Source organism: Hemiscyllium ocellatum, chromosome 32 (assembly GCF_020745735.1).
Source record: "Hemiscyllium ocellatum isolate sHemOce1 chromosome 32, sHemOce1.pat.X.cur, whole genome shotgun sequence".
Lineage (NCBI taxonomy): Eukaryota > Metazoa > Chordata > Chondrichthyes > Orectolobiformes > Hemiscylliidae > Hemiscyllium > Hemiscyllium ocellatum.
In genome coordinates this window covers 15,359,226-15,382,956 of record NC_083432.1, presented here as the reverse complement: position 1 = coordinate 15,382,956, position 23,731 = coordinate 15,359,226, and the positions used below count along the sequence as shown (strand labels likewise).

At 41.4% G+C, this 23,731-nt stretch overlaps 1 protein-coding gene across 1 annotated transcript in view; it reads left to right on the top strand.

Annotated features, from left to right (window-relative positions):
- Positions 1-11,478: 11,478 nt before the first annotated feature.
- Positions 11,479-23,731, top strand: part of myo1d (myosin 1D) — a 549,120-nt gene continuing 536,867 nt past the window's right edge. The window contains exon 1 of the mRNA XM_060849058.1: positions 11,479-11,938. Within this exon, the coding sequence (XP_060705041.1) occupies positions 11,844-11,938 (95 nt within the window). The 5' untranslated portion in view covers positions 11,479-11,843. The remainder of the gene's footprint in view (positions 11,939-23,731) is intronic.

The window sequence follows — 23,731 nt, the reverse complement described above, 5'->3', positions numbered from 1 at the left end:
TCTATTAGTTTTAAAATACTGATGGAAAAGGATCTAAAAATTGAATTTTGATGGTATTAGGCAAGAACTTTGAAAAGCTGATTGGGTACAAATGTTCGCAGGTAAAGGGATGGCTGGAAAATGGGAAACCTTCATTAATGAGATAACAAGAGTCCAGTGACAGTATATTCCTGTTAGGGTAAAGGGAAACGCTGGTAGGTATAGGCAATGCTGGATGACTAGAGAAATGAGGGTTTGGTTAAGAAAAAGAAGGGAGTATATGTCAGATATAGACAGCAGAGACCGAGTGAATCCTTAGAAGAGTATAAAGGTAATAGGAGTATGCTTAAGAGGGAAATCAGGAGGGCAAAAAGAATATATGAGATAGCTTTGGAAAATAGAGTTAAGGAGAATCCAAAGGGATTTTATAAGTTCTATAAAGACAAAAGGGTAACTGGGGAGAGAATAGGGTCTCTCAAAGATCAGTAAGGCAGCCTATGTGTGAAGATGGGGGAGTTATTAAATGAGTATTTTGCATCAGTGTTTACTGTGGTGAAGAGCATGGAAGATATAGAACGTGGAGAAATAGATGGCGACATCTAGGAAAAATGTCCATAATACAGAGGAGGAGGTGCTGGATACCTTGAAATGTATACAAGTGGATTAATCTTCAGGGCCTGATCAGGTGTACCCAGAACTCTCTGGGAAGCTAGGGTAGTGATTGCTGGGCCCCTTGCTGAGATATTTGATTCATCGATAGTCACAGGTGAGATGCCAGAAGACTGGAGGTTGGCTAACGTGGTGCTATTATTTAAGAAAAGTGGTAAAGAAAGGCCAGGGAACTATAGACCAGTGAGCCTGACATCAGTGGTAGGCAAGTTATTGGAGGGAATTATGAGGGACAGGAATTATATCTATTTGGAAAGGCAATGACTGATTAAGGGTAGTCAGCATGGCTTTATGCGTGGGAAATCATCTCACGAGCTTGGTTGAGTTTTTGGAAGGAGTAACAAAGAGTACTGATGGGGGGAGAGCAGTAGATGTAATCTATATGGACTTCAATAAGACTTTCGACAATGTTCCCCTTGGGAGACTGTTTAGGAAGATTAGATCTCATGGAATACAGGGAGAACGAGCCATCTGGATACAGAATTGGATCAAAGGTAGAAGATAGAGGGTAGTGGTGGAGGGTTGCTTTTCAGACTGGAGGCCTGTGACCAGTAGCATGCCACAAGGATCAGTGCTGCGTCCACTGCTTTTTGTCATTTATTTAAATGATTTGTATGTGAGCATAGGAGATATAGTTCATAAGTTTGCAGATGACACCAAAATTGGAGGTGTAGTCGATAGTGATGAAGGTTACTTCAGAGTACAACAGGATCTTGATTAGATGAGCCAATGGGCTGAGGAATGGCAGATGGAGTTTAATTTAGATAGATGTGAGGTGGTGCACATTATGGAATTGAATTGAATTTATTGTCACATGCACCGAGGCACAGTGAAAAGCTTTGTCTTGCGAACAATACAGGCAGATCACAGAGTTAAATAGCACAGATAGTATATAATAGGCAACAGTGGCAAAAACAAAAATGAAGGTACAGGCGAATGTTAAGAGTTTGTGAGTCCATTCAGCATTCTAACAACAGTAGGGTAGAAACTGTTGCGAAACTGACTGGTGCGTGTGTTCAGGCTTCTGTACCTTCTCCCCAGAGGTAGAGGTTGTAGAAAAGCATTGCCAGGGTAGGATGGATCTTTGAGAATTCTGGCAGCCTTTCCTTGACAGTGGGCCTGGGAGATGGATTCTATAGATGGGAGGTTGGCCTTTGTGATTGTCTGGGCCGAGTTCACCCGTCTCTGTAACTGTCTCCGATCTTGAATGGTGTAGTTGCCAGACAGATACATCAGACAGAATGCTCTCAATGGTACACCTATAAAAGTTGGCAAGAGTATTTGCCATCATGCCAAATTTCCTTAGCTGTGTGAGAAAGAAGAGACATTGTTGGAACTTTGTAACCAGTGCATTCACAAAATCAAATTTAGCAGGACTGATACATTTAATGGGAAGGTCCTGGGGAGTGTTGCTGAAGAAAGAGACCTTGGAGTGCAGGTTCATAATTCCTTAAAAGTAGAGTTGCAGGTGGATCAGATAGTCGCAGGTAGATCAGGTATACTTTCCTTTATTGGTCAGAGCATTGAATATCAGAGCTGGAAGGTCATGTTGTGGCTGTACAGGACCTTGATTAGGCTACTTTTGGAATATTGCATGCAATTCTGGTCTCCTTCCTGTCAGAAGGATGTTGTGAAACTTGAAAGGGTTCAAAAAGATTGACAAGGATGTTGCCAGGGTTGGAGAATTTCAGCTATTAGGAGAGCCTGGATAGGCTGGGGCTGTTTTCTCTTGAGCATTAGAGGCTGAGGGATGGCCTTATAGAAGTGTATAAAATCATGAGAGGCATGGATTGGATAAATAGACAGAGTCTGGGGTGGGGGAGTCCAGAACTAGAGGGCATAGGTTTAGAGCGAGAGGGGAAACATATCAAAAAGACATAAGCTGCAACATTTTCATGCAGAAGGTGGCGCGTGTATTGAATGAGCTGCCAGAGGAAATGGCGGAGGCTAATACAGTTGCAACATTTAAAAGGCATTTGGATGGGGAACATGAATAAGAATGGTTTCGAGTGATATGGACAAAATGTTACCAAATAGAACTAGATTAGGTTCGGATATCTGGTCTTAATGGATGAGTTGTACTGAAGGATTTGTTTCTGTGTTGTACATCTCTATGACTCTTTCACTAAGAGAAATGCTACAGCTCCATTGGACACAGCAAGTTCTTCTGAAGAATAAGTAACCAGATAGATCTGTTTCGCAAGTGATGTTGGTCAAAGATTAAAAGTTGCAACTTGTTTGAATAACACCGTGGGATCTTATGCATTCAGCTAAGAGGACAGACAGTGCCTAAGTTGAACATCCCATCTGAAAGGCAACAGTTCTGGTTTTGCAACCTTTTCTCAATACAGTACTGCACAGACGTGTTAACTGAGATTTTCTGGAAAAGTCTTTTGTTAGGACTTGAAACGATGACGTTTTGATTTAGAGCTACCATGTTGCCAGAGGACTACATGTGTGGGAAGTGCAACCAGCTTCAGCTCCTGGGGGACTGTGTTAGGGAGCTGGAGCTCGAGCTGGATGCATTCAGGATCATCCGAGATGCTGAGCGATTCATAAATAAGAGTTTTAGCGAAGTGGTCACACCTCAGACAATGGCTGGATGACCACCAGGAAGGGCAAAGGAAGTAAGCAAGAAAGTGCAGGAATCCCCTGTGGCCATTTCCCTCAAAAACAAGGATACCATTTTGGATACTGTTGGGGGATGACTGTTCAGGGGAAAGCAGCAGAAGTCAGGTTGCTTCACTATGACTGGCTTTGGCGCACAGCAGGAAAGGGTAAAGTTAAACAGGACTTTAGTGACAGGAAACTCGATAGTTAGGGGGAGAGATAGGAGACTCTATGGCAGCAAACAGGAATCCAGGATGGTGTGTTGCTTCCCAGGTGCCAGGGTCCAGAACACAGACAGTTTTCAAGGGAAGGGTCAGCAGCTAGAAGTCATTGTGCATGTTGGCACAAACCACATCGTTAGAAATAGGGATGAGGTCCTGCAGACTGATTATAGAGAGCTAGGAAAAAAATGTAAAATCAGGAACTCGTTGGTAATAATCTTTGGATAATTTCCAGTGCCAAATGCCAGTAAGGGTAAGAACAGGATGAATGTGTGGCTAAAGAATTGGTGCAGAAGGCAGCGATTCAGATTTTTAGATGATTGGGATATTTTCTGAGGCAGAGGTGACCTGTTCAAGAGGGACAGGTTGCACCTGAACTGGAGGGGTCCAATATCTTGGCAGCCAGATTTGCTTGTGCTGCAAGGGAGGGTTTAAGCCAGATTAGCAGGGGTTTGGGATCTTCAACAACAGGGAGGCAAGTCCGAGGCTCAAAGGAGATACAGTAATCAGAAACAGTAAGCTGAAGAGACAGGTCACTCTGGAACACAACATGAACAAGGAATGCATATTGGATTAAATTGCATTAATTTCAATGCAAGAGGGCTGACAGGTAAGGCTGATGAATTCAGGGCGTGGATTGGTACATGAGACTGGGATATTATAGCCATTACAGAAACATGGCTAAGGGAGCGACAGGACTGGCAGCTTAATGTGCCTGGGTACAGGTGATTTAGATTAGATTACAAGCTTTCTGGTTTTAGATTAGATTACTTACAGTGTGGAAACAGGCCCTTTGGCCCAACAAGTCCACACCGACCCGCCGAAGCGCAACCCACCCATACCCCTACATTTACCCCTTACCTAACACTACGGGCAATTTAGCATGGCCAATTCACCTGACCCGCACATCTTTGGACTGTGGGAGGAAACCGGAGCACCCGGAGGAAACCCACGCAGACACGGGAAGAACGTGCAAACTCCACACAGTCAGTCGCCTGAGGCGGGAATTGAACCCAGATCTCTGGCGCTGTGAGGCAGCAGTGCTAACCACTGTGCCACCGTGCCACCCACAAATATCATGATTAGGTTACTTAAAGTGTGGAAACAGGCCCTTCGGCCCAACAAATCCACACCGACCCGCTAAAGCGCAACCCACCCATACATTTACCCCTTCACCTAACACTACGGGCAATTTAGCATGGCCAATTCATCTAACCTGCACATCTTTGGACTGTGGGTGGAAACCGGAGCACCTGAAGGAAACCCACAGAGACACAGGGAGAATGTGCAAACTCCACACAGTCAGTTGCCTAAGGCGGGAGTTGAACCCGGGTCTCTGGCTCTGTGAGACAGCAGTGCTAACCACTGTGCCACCGTGCCGCCCTAGGCAGCAGGACAGAGGTGGTGGATTTAGGGGAGGGGGTGTTGCATTTTTGATTAAAGTGAATATCACAGCAGTAGTCAGAGCCGAAATAACTGAAGGATCATCCAGTGATGCTTTGTGGGTGGAGCTAAGAAATAAGAAGGGATGGTAACGTCATTGGGGTTGTGCAGTAGGTCCCAGTCAACGGGAATTAGAGGAACAAATATGCAGGGATTTTGGGGAGACGTGCAGGAACAGTAGGGTTGGCATAGTAAAGGATCTTAATTATCCAAACTGAGACTGCCAGAGTGTGAAGGGCTTAGATGGGGTGGAATTTGTTAAGTGCATTCAGGAAAGATTCCTTGAGCAGTATATAGAGTATCCGACTCAGGAACGGGCAAAACTCATCCTAACTTTGGGAAATAGGGCAGAACAGGTGATGAAAGTGATAGTGGGAAAGCATTTTGGGACCAGTGACCTGAATTCAAATGGAGGGGGACAAAAACCATACAGTAACTAGTGGAGGGCCCATTATTATTTGTTATCTATATCAATGATTTGGATGAGAATATACAAAGCATGATTAGTAAGCTTGCTGATGACACTAAAGTTGGCGGTATTGTGGACAATGAGGGAGGTGACCTGAAATTGCAGCAGGATCTTGAACAGCTGGGGAAGTGGGCCGAGAAATGGCAAATGGAGTTTAATATAGATAAATGTGAGGTCCTGCATTCTGGAAAGTCAAATCAAGGTAGCAGTTTCATGATGAATGGTCTGGCATTAAGGAGTGCAGTGGATCAGAAGTACCTTAGATTTCAGGCGCATTGTTCTCTGAAAGTGGACTCACAAGTAGAAGAAGATTTTGGAACACTGTCTTCATTAGTCAGGGCATTGAGTATAGAAGTTAGGAAGTTATGTTGCAGCTGTACAGGGTTTAGGTAAGACTGCATTTGGAGTATCATGTTCGGTTTTGGTCACCTTGTTATTGGAAAGATATTTTTCAAGTGGAAAAAATGCAGAAGAAATTTACAAGAATGTTGCCTGGACTGAATGGTCTAAGTTATAGAGAGAGCTTTGACAAGCTAGGACTTTTTTCTTTAGAGTGTAAGAGATTGAAGAAGGATCTTATAGAGGTGTATAAGATCATACGAGGCATGGATAGGATGAATGCATAGAATCTTTTTTTCATAGGGTTGGGGGATTATGGACTAGAGGGCATCAGTTTAAGGTTAGAGGGGAAAGAATAAAAAGGAACCTGAGGGGAAAAAATTTTACACAGAGGGTGGCACGCATATGGAACAAGCTGCCAGTGGAAGTTGTTGAGGCAGGTACATGAACAACTTTTAAAAGGCATTTTGTCAATTACATGGATTGGAATGGTTTAGAAGGATATGGCTGCAAATGTGTTGCTGGTCAAAGCACAGCAGGTTAGGCAGCATCTCAGGAATAGAGAATTCGACGTTTCGAGCAAAGGGCTTATGCTCGAAACGTCGAATTCTCTATTCCTGAGATGCTGCCTAACCTGCTGTGCTTTGACCAGCAACACATTTGCAGCTGTGATCTCCAGCATCTGCAGACCTCATTTTTTACTTAGAAGGATATGGGCCAAGTGCAGGGAAATGGGGTTAGCATGGATGGACATTTTGGTTGGTATGGACCAGTTTGAGTCAAAGGGCCTGTCTCTGTGCTGTAGGACTCTACGACTCAATGAGGATGTAAGTTTAACATCTTAAAGAGAAAATATGATCAGGCTTGAGTGGCAGTATATGTAAAGAAGAATCTAATGAAACAGGTCATACACAGGTGGATGTCTCACTAAATCACTAAATGAAGTGTCTAATATTTATGAATGAACCTCTCACCAACTTATACTGAATAAATATAAAGATAAGTAAAACAGTAATCTACAGTGATGTGTCTCATATTTTTAATAGATAAACAAATGAGGTTATACTGAATGAAAATATATAGATCAGTAAGGAGGAATATGATTTTCAACTGTACCAACTTGGAAAAAATAAGAGATCCGATGGGCATAATACATCGAGATTTAAGTGAAATGTTTGACACAAAGCAACAAAGAAACTTTTTGTACATGTTTGAAAACTGTAAGAATTGTTTATGGATTTCTCAGATGGAACAAAAATGAGGATACTTGAGAGTGAATGGAGGGTATATCCCCCATAGAGCTGTATTTGCAAAGAAGAAGGTGACCAGCGATGTGACAGGAGTTGGTGATGTTTCTAGAAGTGAGGATAGATACAATAATATCCTTTTTTCTGATACCACTGAACTGGAACCTTGGAAATAATAAAGTGATCAAATCAGAGGAATTGGTAGCACTCAGACATTGACTGACATGTTGTTTTATATCAATAAATGGGTGACGCAAAAGGAAACAGATTAAACTGGATCAGAAGTTAAACAGGTCCAAAGTTATCTTGCTAAAACCATCAGCAGTCAAGAAAGCAAGCAAAAAAAAATTAGGTGTGTTTTCAAAGGATTTCAGAAGAACTCCCAGGAAATGTTAATGAGTTTGTACAAGGCATTGGACCAACTACAGTTGGAACACTCTTGGCTTCACATTATGAATGCATCTTGGAGTTTAAACAGGGGGGTAGCTCACCTGATAACTTGGCTATAAGAAAAAGCTGGAAAACCTGAGAAAAAATTCATAATTCAAAAAAGGCTTGGGAGTGGGTGTCTGTGCAGTAAGGGTACGGGAAAGTTGGGGTGGGGTGGGGTGGGGCAGCGGTGGGTAGTAGAAGAGGTGTAATCTTATCAAACTATGAAAGATTCCAAGTGCTACACATGGTACGATCTGCAACGAAATTACAACATAATTACAAAAGCAATCACAAGAACAGTAGACATGGAAGAGGGGAAGTTAGAAAGCATGTGGACAAATGGTCCAATTTAAATGCAAAGTAAGCAGATCTGTTAAAAAAAAGCAGATTAAATAAGAGACATGTGGTCTGCAAAGAGTAATATTATAAACCTGTGAAGCCAGTCAGCAGCATTTTACCCTCATTGTTACCCAGCACTAGATATTTGGGCACTGGGCCCCTGAATTTGCAGTATGCACTGCATGTGTTTGAGGTTGGTCTCTGCTAATGTGGCATTGTATAACAAATAGGTACGTATTTATATTCTTCTTCTTTTGGTGTATTAACACATTCAAATGCACTTTATAGAACATTGTCGAACATATACTCAAGCATGGAAGGAAAATTAGAACAGATGATCTACTGACCAAAGGCTTAGCTAAAACAGTTGATCTTAAGGAGTGTCTTAAAGAAGAAAAGAAGCAAGAAGGCTGAAGATGGGAATTCTGGAGTCTTGGACTGTAGTGTCTGAAGGCACAGCTGCCAACAAACAATATACTAACGTGTCAGTGTGGACTTGATGGGCCAAATGGCCTGCTTGCACACAGTAGGAATTTTATGTTTCTATGATTCTGTGAAGGGCATGGGGTTGCACAAGAAATCAGAATGAATGTACATAGAGTTCTGGATGGTTGTATGACTAGAGGAAGTGACAGAGATAGGAAGACAGTTTAGCTATGAAGAACACAAAGTTGAGAACTTTATATTTCATATTGTTTCTCTGAGGCACATAAGCAGATCAGTGAGAACAGGGTGATTAGACTTTGCTGCGAATTAAGACACAGCAACATAGTTTTGGATGAGCTTACTTTTATGGATAGTTGAAGCAAAGTCTTTTTCAGGAGACCATTCAAATGAAAATTAATTTTAATGCTAGGCATAGGTCCCCAAAATTGTTTGCTTTGAGGGTCTGCAAACTCTGATTGGCATGACTCAAAGGTCTGTGCAGAACTAAAAAAGAATTAGAAAGAATTTATGTGCTGGATTTTTTAAAATCTTTGATTTCTGGACATTCATTGTTACTAAGAGGAATGTTTTGTGGAACTCCCATCATTTAGGCCTGCATCAAACACTGCAAAGCTCCTGTCCATGAATAAACCACAACATGGAAATGATCCAAAACTCTGTTGTGCAGGTTTTAAATTTGACCAAATCCTGTTCACCTTTCACCCTGTGCTCTCTCACCTACTTTGGTAAGCATATGGAGTTTAAAAATGTTATTCTTGTTTTCAAATTCTCCACATCCTTTTCTTGATAATCTCCTCTAACTCTGCATCTCTCTGAGGTATCTGCACTTCTCTAATTCTGGCCCCATTGTGCATCTGTAATTTGAATCACTCTGTCTGGGCTCTAAGCTCTGGAATTCCCTCCCTTCACCTCCCTGCCTCCCTAAATTGCCTTCCTCCTTTTAAGCTGTCTTTGAAACGTAAATCTTTGAGGAGATTTATGATCATCTGAATCACTACCCTAATGTCTACCTTAAACACTCACTCCCACCACTAATGATACACAGTAGCAACAACGTGCCCAACTTACAAGCTGCACTTAAGCAATTCTCTTTCAATAGGCCCTGCAAGGCCATGGCCTATACCCCTTAGATGGACACCAGCAGTAGATCCATAGGCATGCTATCACTTGCAAGATCTGTCTAAGCCACTATCAGCCTGGCTGGGAATCACAGATCAGATTTTTCAGTCTCTTGATAGTCAGAGACCAGCCATACCCTGAGAAGTGTGGTTGGGTCACTCGAATGAGCTGTGCCAGTGACTATGTGGGAATTTCCCGGGAAGTTGAAACTCTAAATTATGTAGTATCTTAAAAGCTTCTGAAAAATTCCCAAAATCTATGTTAAAGTCGTAAACCTCAGATAATTCTGACTTCCATTAAATTAGCCAGGAATGATCAGAGGATTAAAACCTCCTCTAATTTCTGGCTATCTATAAAACTGACTTCCTTTGACTCACCACTGGACCTAATCAATCACTTGACTTGATCAGCATTGTTCATAATAGAAACCTAAGTGACACCCCATTCCTGCCATAGACATACAAACCCCGACCCCTAATGCATGGACACCTGACTTACTATACTCCTCATGGACACACAACCAAATCCCCATCCTGGACACTTGGCCACTCCCAACTTTAATGGATACCTGAAGGCAATAGAGCTTACCCCCCCTCCCAGACACCATTACATTTCCCTTCCTTACATACCTTTCATCTGTACCTCCCCATAACCCCTCCACTTTACCACCATACATTTGCCTCACCCATTTGACATCTGTAACCCTCACAGCTGGCACTTTAACCTGCCACCCACCTTCCAATCAAACACCCCCATCCACCTGATACCCTACACTTCCAACTTAAATTATGCACTGGCCTTTTCTCAATTACCTGGTGAGATGACTTTGGGACTTTTAAACATGGACCACTGCTACTACTGATAAAAGATGTTGAGGTTTCCCTTACAATCCATTCACCACTGCCTTTGTCATTTCCTTTACTGCTTCAGTTATGTGACTTCTATCTCTGAAGGTCATCCAGAAAAATCACAGAAAGCATACACTAGACTCACTTTTCTAAACTGGGCCGGCTGCTTTAAATGTTATAATACTTCAAGTGCTCACCCAGGTACTTTTTAAAGCTTTGAGGTTTCCCACCTCAACTATCCTCTCACAGAGTGTATTGCAGATCCCTATGCCATTTAGGTGAAAAAAATGCTTCCTCAAATCCTCTCTAAACCTCCTGTTTTTCATTTTAAAATATGCCCACTTCTTATTGACCCTTCAATGGGGAGAACAGCTGGTTTCTACTGATCCTGTCTGTGCCCCTCATAACCTTAATGCACTTCCATCATGTCTTCTTTACACATGTCTGCTCCAACAAAACAACCCAACTTATCCAGCCTTACTTCTGGGTCAAAATGCTGCAACCCTGGCAACATCCTGGTGAATCCAAAAGAGGTGGAAGAAGTGGCCCATTCTGCCCGTTAAAGGCATTATAATAAATGTGAATTGTTGAATTGAGCCACCATGCTAAAGATGACTTGGTTTAAAAAGCCATGATGTGGAGGTGTCAGTGTTGGACTGGGGTGGACAAAGTTAAAAATCACATAACACCAGGTTATAGTCCAATAGGTTTATTTGGAAGTACTAGCTTTCAGAGCACTACTCCTTCAACAGGTAGCTGTGGAGCAGGATCATAAGACAGAATTAACAGTAATATATAGTGTAATGCAACTGAAACAATATATTGAACATACCTAGATTGCTGGGGTCTAGATTAGAGTGGTGCTGGAAAAGCACAGGAGGTCAGGCAGCATGGAGGAGCAGGAAAATTGATGTTTCAGGTAAAAGCCCTTCATCACCCTTCACACAGACCAAGATTGCTGTTAAGTCTTTCATCTTTTAGAATGGGTTACAGGTTTCAGATCATTAAAATGTAAATCCCAGAAATTCTTTTGAGTTGCATTCTCGAGATAACTTATGAAAAAAAAGTGACAGCTCAGCTCAGACAATGCAGTAAAGTTTAAACGGTGAATCATCTTTAGCCCCTGAGTGTACCTGACAGTCAGACAGCCGCCTCCTCACCTGAGCACCAGGTGGGAACGCGTGAGGGGAGGGGGCGGGGCTAAGGGGAACCAAGCCCCGCCCACTCGGCGAAGGAGGCGCGCGCCCTGCCCGGACGGCCAGCCGGCAGGCGCGTTCCCGCCCCCTCCAAAGCCAGGGTGACGCGCCCTGCCTCGGGAGCGCGCCCGCCTTCCGCGCTGACAATTCTCGCCCAGGTGAGGTGCGGCTGCGGAGAGTTGGCTGCAGTTTGGGTCGGAGTAAAGGAAGGTGATAGTGAGTGAGTGAGGGAGGGAAAGAAAGGAAGGAAGAAAGAAAGAGAGAGGAACATAATCCAGACGGAAAGCTTCACTAACATCACTGCATCGGAAGGAAGAAAAATATACTGCTAAATCCAAAGGAAACCTGTGTGCGGGGTTAAAGTGAGAGAGGGAGAGAAAGAAAGAAAGAGTCGGGGTTCAGGCTAAAGAAAGAGAGTCTCTTCTATCTTCTGTTTCTCTCTCTCTCTCTCTCTCTGCCGGTCCGGAGAGACACAGGGGGAAACCATGGCGGAGCAGGAAAGCCTGGAGTTCGGGAAGGCAGACTTTGTTCTCCTGGACACCGTCAGCATGAGAGAATTCATGGCCAACCTGAAACTGAGGTAAGGGAAGGTTAAGAGAAAGAAGAGACGCCCCCTTTTCCCTTCCCTGAACTTGGATCATGTGTTAGAAAAAGAAGGAAATGAATGAGATTTAAAACGAGGAGAAAGATGCTGGGGATAGAGGCTGTGTTCGACTGTGTAACATGTCAAAGCAAAGGAAATTCCTAGTAAACTCACCGATTTGGTGGAAGGTTTCCCTGGGGGCGGGGGGAATTAATCTAACATTACCTGTCCATTTACATCTGGGGAAACTGAAACTTCTTGTACTGGATGTTAGAATACAACCCTGGCGGCGCAAACAGTTTTTTGGAGTCATGATATTGGAGGTAAAAACTTGTCAAGTGTTGCTTTTTGTTTCATTCCATGAGCCTTACTTGTACAGCGGTGTTCTGCTCCATCATATAGGCGAAAGTGATGTCTGCCCCATTGTATGTGGAGCATATTGTATGGCAGGTAACGTCACTACGATTGTTAAAATCTAATTTTATTGCAGAGCTGCCCTCTGAACTGTCTCTTTTAATGTGGAGCAATGATGGGGATTGACATAGCCTGGGAGGTGGTGTTGGTGAGGAGGATATGTCTGCCTTATTCTTGCTGACAATCCAAATTTCTTTTGTGATGGATTTATCTCCCCCACTCTTACAAAGCCTAAATCAAATACATTTCTCTAATGTCTAACCACTAAGTATACATTCATTATATCTATGCATGTACATATATACATTCATATGGATATGATTGTACCACCCCTTGCACTGTGTGCATTTAGGCAACTACAAGGCAATATTTCAATTATTGTTCTCAGTAAATTATGATCTGTTACCTGAAATGCAGCAGAAGCAACAGCAATGTTCAAGTTGTAACTTAATATAATCTTGAAAGAAAACTATGGGGAAATAGTGGGGATTGGGATGAGGAGTGTAATTTCTGAGAATCAGTACAGGAATGGAGGGCTAAATGGCAACCTCCTATGTCCCATGATTCTTTGAAGAGTATTTTAGACGTTACTGTTGGAATTGAACTCCTAGCTTGGCTGATTACTTTAAAATTGCGTGCATTCACATTCTGAACAACAGAGGATGATTACGCGTGTGTTACAAGACTAGCACAATGGAGGAGTTGAGTATTCAAGATTTGTGTTTTTTTAATTGTCCAGCCACACTCCAAGTTGACTGTACTCTGTTTTGTGACTATGAATTGTATCACACCACAAATGGTTGATTGTTTCATTCTGGCAGCCATAATTGCTGTGTGCCTTTGTGTCCTGTGGCATGGAGGAGAGAAGTTTGCTACAAAATTGTACATTGTACGTCAGTATAGTTTTTTTAAAATGCTTGCATGTCTTGTCAACCCATGTTGTGAAGTCAAAAGGATTTAGGGATTGCCTGCACAATTGTAAATTGCACTTTAAAACTGTTCATTGTGTGCTCAGTACTTTGAGATGTTTGATATGGAATCACTTCTTCTCAAGTTGAATTTAGACAGCCTGTTATTTGGGATCTGGCTCCTGATAGTTGTGCTGTTTCTATAACCCAACAGCAGGCAATTGGACCTGGTCTAACCCATGTCTACTACTAGGCTATGGAAAACGAAAATAACAGCATACATAACAGGAATAGGTTCACGGTTGATGGGCTCCCAAAATCTAAATTAAAAGAACAGTATAAATGCAGCATCAATGATTTGTGATTTGATCTCCACATCAGTTCTACGCTAGAATCATAGAGTTGTACAGTATGGAAACAGACCCTTTGATCCAACCTGGCCATGCTGACCAGATATCCTAAATTAATCTAGTCCAATATGCCAGCATTTGGCTCATATCCCTCTAAACCGTTCCTATTCATATACCCATCCAGATGTATTTTAAATATTGATATTGTACCAGCCTCCACCACTTCCTGTGGCAGCTCATTCCATACAAGAACCACCTTCTGCATGAAAACGTTGCTCCTTAGGTCCCTTTTAAATCTTTCCCCCCAGCCTAAACGTATGCCCTCTAGTTCTGGACTTGCTCATCCCAGGGAAAATATGATGGTGAATAAACAGAAATAAAACTCTCCATTATAAATTTTACCCCAAAAATGAATTCTGTTGAAATTCAGTTCAGATTTCTGCTTTGCTTTTCAATTTGGCTCCTAACAATATCATTCTAGCAATTTTATTGAAAGGCAGTTTGAGTATCTAAATAGATTCTGATCATTGATGCATTCTTAATTTATGATTTGGAGATGCCGGTGTTGGACTGGGGTGTACAAAGTTAAAAATCACACAACACCAGGTTATAGTCCAACAGGTCTAATTGGAAGCAAACTAGCTTTCGGAGCGACGGTCCTTCATCAGGTGATCGTCACCTGATGAAGGAGCGTCGCTTCGAAAGCTAGTGTGCTTCCAATTAAACCTGTTGGACTATAATCTGGTGTTGTGTGATTTTAAAATTTTTAATTTAGTTATCTTGGCTGATGAGGACTTTGCTCCCTGTGTTCCTATATACGTTGAATTATTTTATTAAGTTACTTTAACACAAGTAGGAGAGGAGATAGGAGAGGATCTTATTGCATTTTGTTACTTATTATTTTTAAAAGTATTCCAATGAATCCTTTTAAGCAATATTTGGTCTATATGCCTGTATGTGTCAAGTTGATCAGTGTTAGCAAATTGTTTTACCAAGGTGAGTATCAGTTGTGTTCATTTTTATCCTGATTGGTATGTTATACATCTGCATTTCTTATTTGGGGTTATCGACTAATGATTCCCACCATAATGTAGGGTGCTGAAGTTAACTTCAGCACAATTACTGTTTAGTCACTGAGCTCAGGACAGATTAGGAATCAGTCCTGAAATCACTGCTCCAAATAGTTCACTGACACACTACAAACCAAAACACTATAAGATCATCTTCAGTTTGAAAGTATTCTTGAATTATATTCATCCCACCTTTGATATTCTGCAGCATGTGAATATCAAGAGGAGAAACTTGCTGCTTTTGTATTTCTAGACTTAGGCCACAGAAAAAAAGTGTAGGTAAAGTTTCTATTCTTGAACAAGGTTTGTTCACCAGCTCAACCTCTTGAATTTAGGCTGTGGCTCAATTGTAGCATTTAATCTCTCCCTTTTTATGCAAAACATACTTTGAGGTTATGATATTCAGATTTGTAGCCAACATTTTAGATTTATTTTGATTTGGTTCCAAGAAATGCTATAATTGGTGCTAATCCCTTCTGTGAATTTAGTAGCCAACTACACTTAATGCTTGGTAATTGGACACGTGGAGCAATGTTTTAATACTGTCAATAAACTTCAATAGTTATTGCTATTACAGCAAACAAGTAGCCTACAATTGAGAAACTTGTTTTATATGTTTTTGTTTTAAATAGACATTTTGTTCTGTAATATATTTTATTTTGCCCATTGTTATTTAGAGCTACCTTTTGGAACAAAATTGAATTCATTGGTAACAGTCTTACCTTTGAATCATAAAGTTTGTGGGTTCAGGTGCCTATCCAGAGTCTTGAGTGCATCAATCCAGACTAGCACACCAGAACAGCTTTGTCTCTCAAATGAAACATTAACCCAAGGAAGTAAGCGAGTGTCCTGTTTCATATTTATCCCTGAACAGACATCAATCTGCACTGTCTGGTCATTATCTTGCAAATTGCCTGCTGTATTTCTTGCAACATAACAATAATTAAATTTCAGAAGTATTCTGGCTGTAAAATGCTTTGGGATGTTGTGAAAACGAAAGGCAGTGTATAAATTCAAGTCTTTTCTTCCTTGATCTCCAATTTAGTGCTAAACCACTGGAATGATTGGACCAGTTCAAGTCTCCTTGAACTTTATTTGGTGATCTTGCAACTAAACCATCAGCAGTTTACCCTATGACAGGCCCTCTTTTTCTTTCTTTCTTTTCTGCATTGTCTCTCCTTCTCTCTTTCTTCAGATTCTGTCTGCACCACATCCCCCGTCCCCAATCTGAGCTTGCTTTAAGCTTCTTGCATTTGGAGCTTTTTCTGAAAGGTTCATTAAATGGTGAGTATTTCCAGTGTTTGCTATTTTTAATAACATGGACTCCATTGGCAGAATGGTCTTATTCCTATGCATCATGGTGTTATGACTGTTTTTTTATGAGAATAAGACATGGGAAGAATGAAAATCTTCTGTTCTAAGGGTTTATGTCCTTCCTTGTTTGAAACTGCAAGTAGATTTAATGTTTCAGTTGAGAGACTTCATGATAGTTTACCTCCAGACTCCTCAATGGTCAAGTGAATGTAGGCTTGGACAATAGAACTCTCAATAATCAGTTCTACAGCACAGAGACAGGCCCTTTGACCCAAATTGGTCCATGCTGACCAAAATGTCCATCCATGCTAACTGCTGCACTTGGCCCATATCCTCCTAACCTTTCCTATCTGTGTATTTGTTCAAATACCTTTTTAAATTTTGCTAATGCACCCACCTCAACCGCTTTCACTGGCAGCTCACTCCATCTGGATGTAGGTTGCTCGCTGAGCTGGGAGATTCATTTCCAAATGCTTTGTCACCCTACTAGGGTAACATCTTCAGTGGGCCTCAGGCGAAGCGCTGTACATGATTCCTGCTTTCCAATTTATATGTTTGGGTTCGTGATGTTATTTCTTGTTCTCTTTCTCAGAGAATAGTAGATGGAGTCTAACTCAATGTGCTTGTTGATAGAGTTCCAGTTGGAATGCCATGCTTCTAGGAATTCTTGTGCGTGTCTGTTTGGCTTGTCCAAAGAGAGACATGTAAAAGAATTCCTAGAAGCATGACATTCCAACTGGAACACCATCAACAAACATATCGAGTTAGACCACATCGACAACCACTTGAGAAAAAGAACAGGAAATGACATCACCAATCCAAACATATAAATAGAAAGCAGGAATCATGTACAGTGCTTCGCCTGAGGCCCAATGAAGATATTACCTGGTAGGGTGACGAAGCATCTAGAAATGAATCTCCCAGCTCAACGAGTAAACTGACATCCAGAACCTCAACCTGAGCTTTTCAAAACTTGCTAAGCTCATTCCACATATGTACCACCCTCTGTATAAAAAAGTTGCCCCTCAGGTTGGCTTCTATTCTTTTCCCTCTAACCCTAAACTGAGGTCCTCTCGTCCAATCATGGGAAAAAGACTGTGTGCATTCACCTGATCTATGCCTCTCATGATCTTATATTCACTTTCTATAAGATACCCCCTCAGTCTCCTACACTCCAAAGCTAAAAGATCCTTGCTTGTCCAACCTCTCCCTGTAACTCAGACCAGAGAGTCCTAGTAAATTTCTTCTGCACTCTTTCCAGTTTAATAACATTCTCCCTATTGCAAGGTGACCAATCTCACCAGCATCCTGTACAACTGCAACATAACTTTGATTAGATTAGATTACTTACAATGTGGAAACAAGTCCACACTGACCCTCCGAAGAGCAACCCACCAGACCCATTCCCTTATATTTACTCTGTCACCTAACACTACGGGCAACTTAGCATGGCCAATTCACCTAACCTGCACATTTTTGGACTGCGGGAGGAAACCGGAGCACCCGGAGGAAACCCACACCAATAGTTGCCTGAAGTGGGAATTGAACCTGGGTCTCTGATGCTGTGAGGCAGCAGTGCTAACCACTGAGCCACCGTGCCACCCACATGTCTATACTCAATGCCCTGACTGATGAAGGCCAGTGTGCCAAAAGTTGCCTTAACTGCCCCGTCCACCTGTGACTCCACTTTGAGGACCTTGCACCTGAACTCCAAAGTCCCTCTGTTGCACAACCCTACACTCCTTAAGCCCTACCATTCACCATGAAACTGCTACCTTGATTTGACTTTTCAAAATGCAAGACCTCACACTTATCTATATTAAAACTCCATTTGTCATTTCTTGGCCCACTTCCCCAGCTGATCAAGATCTTGCTGCAATTTTCTGATTGGCTTCCTCATTGTCCACTATACTACCTATTTTAATGTCATCTGTAAACTTACTAATCATACCTTGTACATTCTCGTCCAAATCATTGATAGACATAGCAAACAGTAATGGGCTCAACACTGACCCTGAGGCACTCCACTAGTCACAGGCCTCCAGTTTGACCAGCATCCTTCCACTATTACTCTCTGATTTCTACCATTAAGCCAATTGTGCATCCAATTTGGCAGCTTCCCCTGGATTCCATGCAATCTAACCTTCCAGAGCAGCCTACCATATGGAACCTTATCAAAGGCCTTGTTGAAATCGATGTCGACTATATCTACTGCCTTGCCCTATTCAACCTTCCTGGTCACTTCATCAATGAACTTTAACAAAATTGATAGGATGACTTCCCTTGCACAAAGCCCTGCTGACTACTCCTAATCAAATCCTGTCTTTGCAAATGCATGCATATTTTATCTCTTAGAATCTTCTCAAGTAACTTACCTACCACAGATGTTAGGCTTACTGGTTGATAGTTCCCAGGTTTTTCTTTGCAGTCCTTCATGAATAATGACAGAACATTCATTACCCTCCAAACCTCCAGCACCTCACCTGTGGCTAACGATGATACAAAATTTCTTTTGCTGATTCAGATCCTCCATTGCCACCTCATAGCTTCCTCTTGACACTACTGGTATTAACGCAGCAATGGGTAGGGATGAACCATTCCGGAAGCCTGAAATGCGAACCCATTTGGAATTGGTTATGGGCTTCCAGGAGGATTCCTGTTCCAAAGACACTCATTGCCTGATCAAGGGACCCTGATTCATAAAAGTTGAGATACAACAGGAGATGGATGGGGTGCTCATTGAAAGCCATCACCGACTACTGCCCCTTGCCTTGGCTATGGACAGATCCCTTCCCCTCTTGATGCTTTGGAGTTCTGACTCTGGTGGGTGCAGTAGCAGCTCCCACCCTCCTGAGGCGCTATCTGCAGTGATAACTTTCAGGATTTGATGGGCTAGCAATATCATAGCAGATACCACCATGATTTCTGCCAGCATTGTGCCCATCTGAGGCCTAGGATTGCCAGGTGACTGAGATCACATGTGAATGACAGTCGAATGGAGGATGCAGAGTGAAGGAGGGTTGGTAGCAAGGATAGAGGGGTGACTATGATTTGGACCCCATGTGGTGTCCCTGAATTCTGCATGGAGTTTCTTTGAAGAAGAGGACTCCCTTTGCTTCTCAGGCCTCCTGCCCAATCAGCTTTGTGCCTGCTTTGGTTGAATACCCATGGCAGTGGATGAGACCCATCCTAGCCTCGATTGGCAGGAGAGTAGGAAGAGAATCCAGGCCTCGATTGGCAGCTGGGTAGGAAAAAGATCTGTGAAGCTCTCAACCCTGGATTTAACCGTGGCTGAAATTGAAAGTCAGCACATTCCCCATCTAGTTGACTCCTGACTGATTAAATATCAATCCCCAAAGCACCAAATCCATCTCTGGGGACGGTATTAGATTCTACTCACAGATGTGAGAATGCTCTGGCATTTCTGTCTCTTTCCCTCGCATTTTCTTTTTGGAAATGTCTTACAAGCCAATCTTTGCACACTTCAAACTATTTCTCCCCCAAACCACCTTTATGTCAAGGCAGTCACCTTTATTTGAGCTGTGCATTCAGGTGTTTTCTTGTATTTTAAGAACACAAAAGAGCTTATTACCCACTTGCACACAACTCTGGCTGGTGAGTGTGGTAGTCATCCATCTGATAGCACTATGACTAATTCAATCCCCTCTCCACCAACCCAGGGTGCTAGGGGGCAACAAATTGGACAAAGACCAGAAATTGAATCTGGACCTCTCCTAGTCTATGCATAGTTCATTTCCATGTTGGGTAGCAATTTTACTGATTCAATGATTAGGAGAACCAGACAAGCTATTTTTAATTCACGAATACATGTTGAGATAGAAATATGAAACTACAAGTCAGCTTTGTATTACATTTCTGAGCAACATGTTGTAAAAGCTAATAAAGTATACAGAAGCAGTTCCACATGTATTTATTTATTTTTTCAGTGTTTTTGAATTCTTCAGAAACAGCATGACGATGCAATCAAAAATTCCTTGAGTGAATTATAAGCAAAGCATACGTTTCTGCTCCTGCTGATAAAAGCTCGCGCAGAAGCAGCCTGTCTCCTTTTTCATTAAATTGCACACCGTGTAGAGGAGTCAGGTAGGGGGGAAGTAATACCTAGCAGAAAATTAGTGTGAATAATTTGGGTTCTTTTATGGGACATTGTTTCAAATTTTGATCTGTCTGATCAGGACCTTTCCAATCTGCCTGGCACTCGACCAGTAGAACATGAAAGCAGTGGTTTTAAATTTAGATAAAATCTGTTGAACTATTGCTTGCCATAAGGTTTGAGGGTGTAGCTTGTGAATAATTGGCTAACTATGGTAAACAGTTAGGACTCATTTACTTTGGGATTCCTTATGTATATCCTTTGTGGACCAATCTGTATTTCTTGTTTTGAGATCTGAACCATTTTCAGTAAGTGTCTGACACACATTGCTGCAGTGACTTAAAAGCCAGACAAAGTAGTTGTTATGAAAGGCTAAATTGGGCACCATAGTCTGTTAGACAATAATTTGCACAAGAAAGTACTGTGGTTGAGTGATGTATTAACTGCAAGTACTTATCTTGAGCACTTTATGTATTTTTGGAGAACCCCAAGGGAATGTGGAAAACATGTAAGAATTGTTGTCAAACTGTAATTTGTCATTGGCTGAACTTTGTAATTATAGGTGGCCTTCCTTGTAGAATCGTTTGTACTTAGCTCCTACAGTATCACTTGTGCAAAGGGTTACACTGGGTCCTATTTTAAGAACATTAGGCACAAATCCATTCAAAAAGATGTAAACGCTGCACTTTCTCTTTGCAAAATGTCGATTTGTACAGAATGTTGTTAGCAGTTTATATTGGTACAAACTTGAATTCTCTAGCAAACTAGTGAGAGTTTAAGAAAAGCATTAGTATGATTGAAAGAATTATAAATTTCATCGTGCAATTAAATAGTTAGTTGTGCATCATTCTGTGCAATTTTGCAGCTGAAGATTCCTTGATCGCAAGTTTCAGACTAAATACCTAATGCATCCAGGTAAGTTTGCGCTTTTTGTAAAGAAATAAAGACATACTATGCAAGTTGGAAATGTGAAATGTAAACAGGAATTTGGCACCTGAAATAAGACACAATGTAATGTTTTAAGGCCATCACCCCTTCTCCCCCGCAAAAAATCGCAGGACTGTTCATTAGGGCTCAACAGTGGATCAATGTGAAGCAAATAAGCTGTTTGTTTACAGATGCTGGTAGGTGTGTGCTTCCCTTCTCAGAGTTTTTTTTATGATTATCGTCTGTTTAGTTCAGACCTATATTATTACAGATTAATTTAATTTACTATGGGCATTTGGGACCTCATGAGAATTGAGAAATTAACTTGAAACATGAGGAAGAAGCCTAGTGAAGTACCAGTTGTGCAAAAGCACAAGGCTATATCACAAAAACAGGAAATATTTGAATGATAATTGAAGGTAATATCTAATCTCCAGATTTAAAAGATTGCAAAATGGTTGAACATTGCCCTTGTGTTTTATACAATCTCATCCACTCAGTACAATAACAGTTTATTACTTCCCATCCATTTTTCTCTTGAAACTATTTATCTAGCCAATACCATAAGCAACCAGGGACTCTGGCAATAAAAGTGCAAGATAGCTGGTTGGGTTCTTTGCCACTCTGCACGTGGGAGAACCAACCAAGCTTGAACTATTAGTGTTTTTAGTTTTATTGTTAGCTGGGATGGGGCAACTAAAGTACAGGAATAAAGATAATAAGATGAGAAGAAAGATTGAATCAATAGAGAGCAAAGAAACAGAAAGGAAAAGTACATTAGTTTTTAAATTCAACATCTTTTAAAAGAATCTGAGGTGATCTGCTATCCAAAGAAATGACGCTTTGGAAATTAAATTGATCTCCTTTTTAGCTGAGCCTGAGAAAAATTGCAGAGCTATAAATCACCTCATTTTAAAACAAAGTCTTTTTGCCATTTAGTAGGAACCCACCTTGTTTAACTGACAGTGTCTAATTGTGTGTCATGCTGTTGAGAGACACACGACTGTGTGATCGACAAGTCCTGTTTTTGTCAAATTCTGATCCAAAAATGATATTTTAAAATCCTGTTCGTTGATTCAACTTTCATTGTTTCCTTGTTATTTGCATTCGTTGTATCTTATGTTTATTTCAAAGCAATATAACTTGATTATTAGTTTTAGCCTGAATATAATAATCTGACTGTATGATGCTGTTTTTTGAAATAGACAGCAAAGCATGCTTTTCTTGGTCTTCAGCAATTCTTAGTCTTGCAACATGCAGTTCTATCAAAGCTCTGAAAGCTCAGTTCTGAAGAAGGGTCACTGGACCAGAATTGTTGATTTTTGTCACCACAGATGGACCTGCTGAGGTTTTTTTTCAGCCATTTGGTTTTGTTTCTGATTTCTTGCATCTGCAGTCCTTTGGCTTTTTGTTCCATCAAAGCTACTTTATAGAGGTCCAAGTTCCCATTCATTAACTGTTCAGGTTGTTCAAGGGCAACTGTTTTTCTTCAATGCAACAAATGGTCTTGCATTACAAACCTTTAAAAGGAGATTTTACTATTCAGCATTGATGAAATGTACAGGAAAGCTCACTATACTGTCTCTTCAATGTTTGTTGAGGAGGTTGTCACATTTAGAATATTTGACTTGCGTTTGCTCTCTCAGGGAGGAGAACCATGTATTGATGGACTTTGACATTATTTGTGACATCATGTGTTTTGGTTTACAATTAAAAATAGTTTTCATTACTCTTCAGTCCCTAAATTGGTGAAACTCCCCACTTTACTAATTTGACATTTCTGTTTATCTACTGTTTATTTCTATTGTTATGTGGATAGAGTGACAATTTTCTGAACGGTTTTACATAAATCTATTCAGTGCTGATTGAGATTGCCTGAAGTTAGAGCGAGTTTACTTCACAAACAGGAGCATGTTATCCATGAAATATCACCAAATCCCCTGAGGGCCAAGTTTGAGACAATCAATAGGGTAATTCAGAAGGGAGCTCCAGAGTGGCTGTCAGGCTAATTTGGAGGAAGAGTGGAATTGATTAGAAAGTCAAGTTTCACAATTAGTTACCTTGTACCTGAATAAGCATTACTGTGGTGGTTTGCGAGAGTCATCATAGAATTATTATCAATATTTGTACATCCGTATATAGTTAACCTGACCGTGGGCAGCAGCACGGTGGCACAGTGGTTAGCACTGCTGCCTCACAGCGCCAGAGACCCGGTTCAATTCCCGTCTCAGGCGACTGCCTGTGTGGAGTTTGCCCATTCTCCCCGTGTCTGCTCCAGTTTCCTCCCACATTCCAAAAATGTGCAGGCTAGGTGAATTGGCCATGCTAAATTGCCTGTAGTGTTAGGTAAAGGGATAAGTGTAGGGGAATGGGTCTGGGTGGGTTGCGTTTCGGCAGGTCGGTGTAGGTCGAAGGTCCGTAAGTAATCTAATCTAATAAACTGTAGTGAGATTGCACCAACATGGGAGAACAAACAAAAAACAGAGCAAATCATGTTGAGGACACAAGACCTTTTGGGAAAAGTAAAAACATCAAAGCAGAAAAGAACAAAGGCACATTTGCAGCTAGGCAAATACATAGTTATTTATAGTATTCAAAAAGTGCATTTGTGTAATGTCTTTCTCAATCTCACATCCCGCAATGGTCAAGAAAGTACTTTTTCTAGGATAACTACTATTATAATGCAGAGAAGT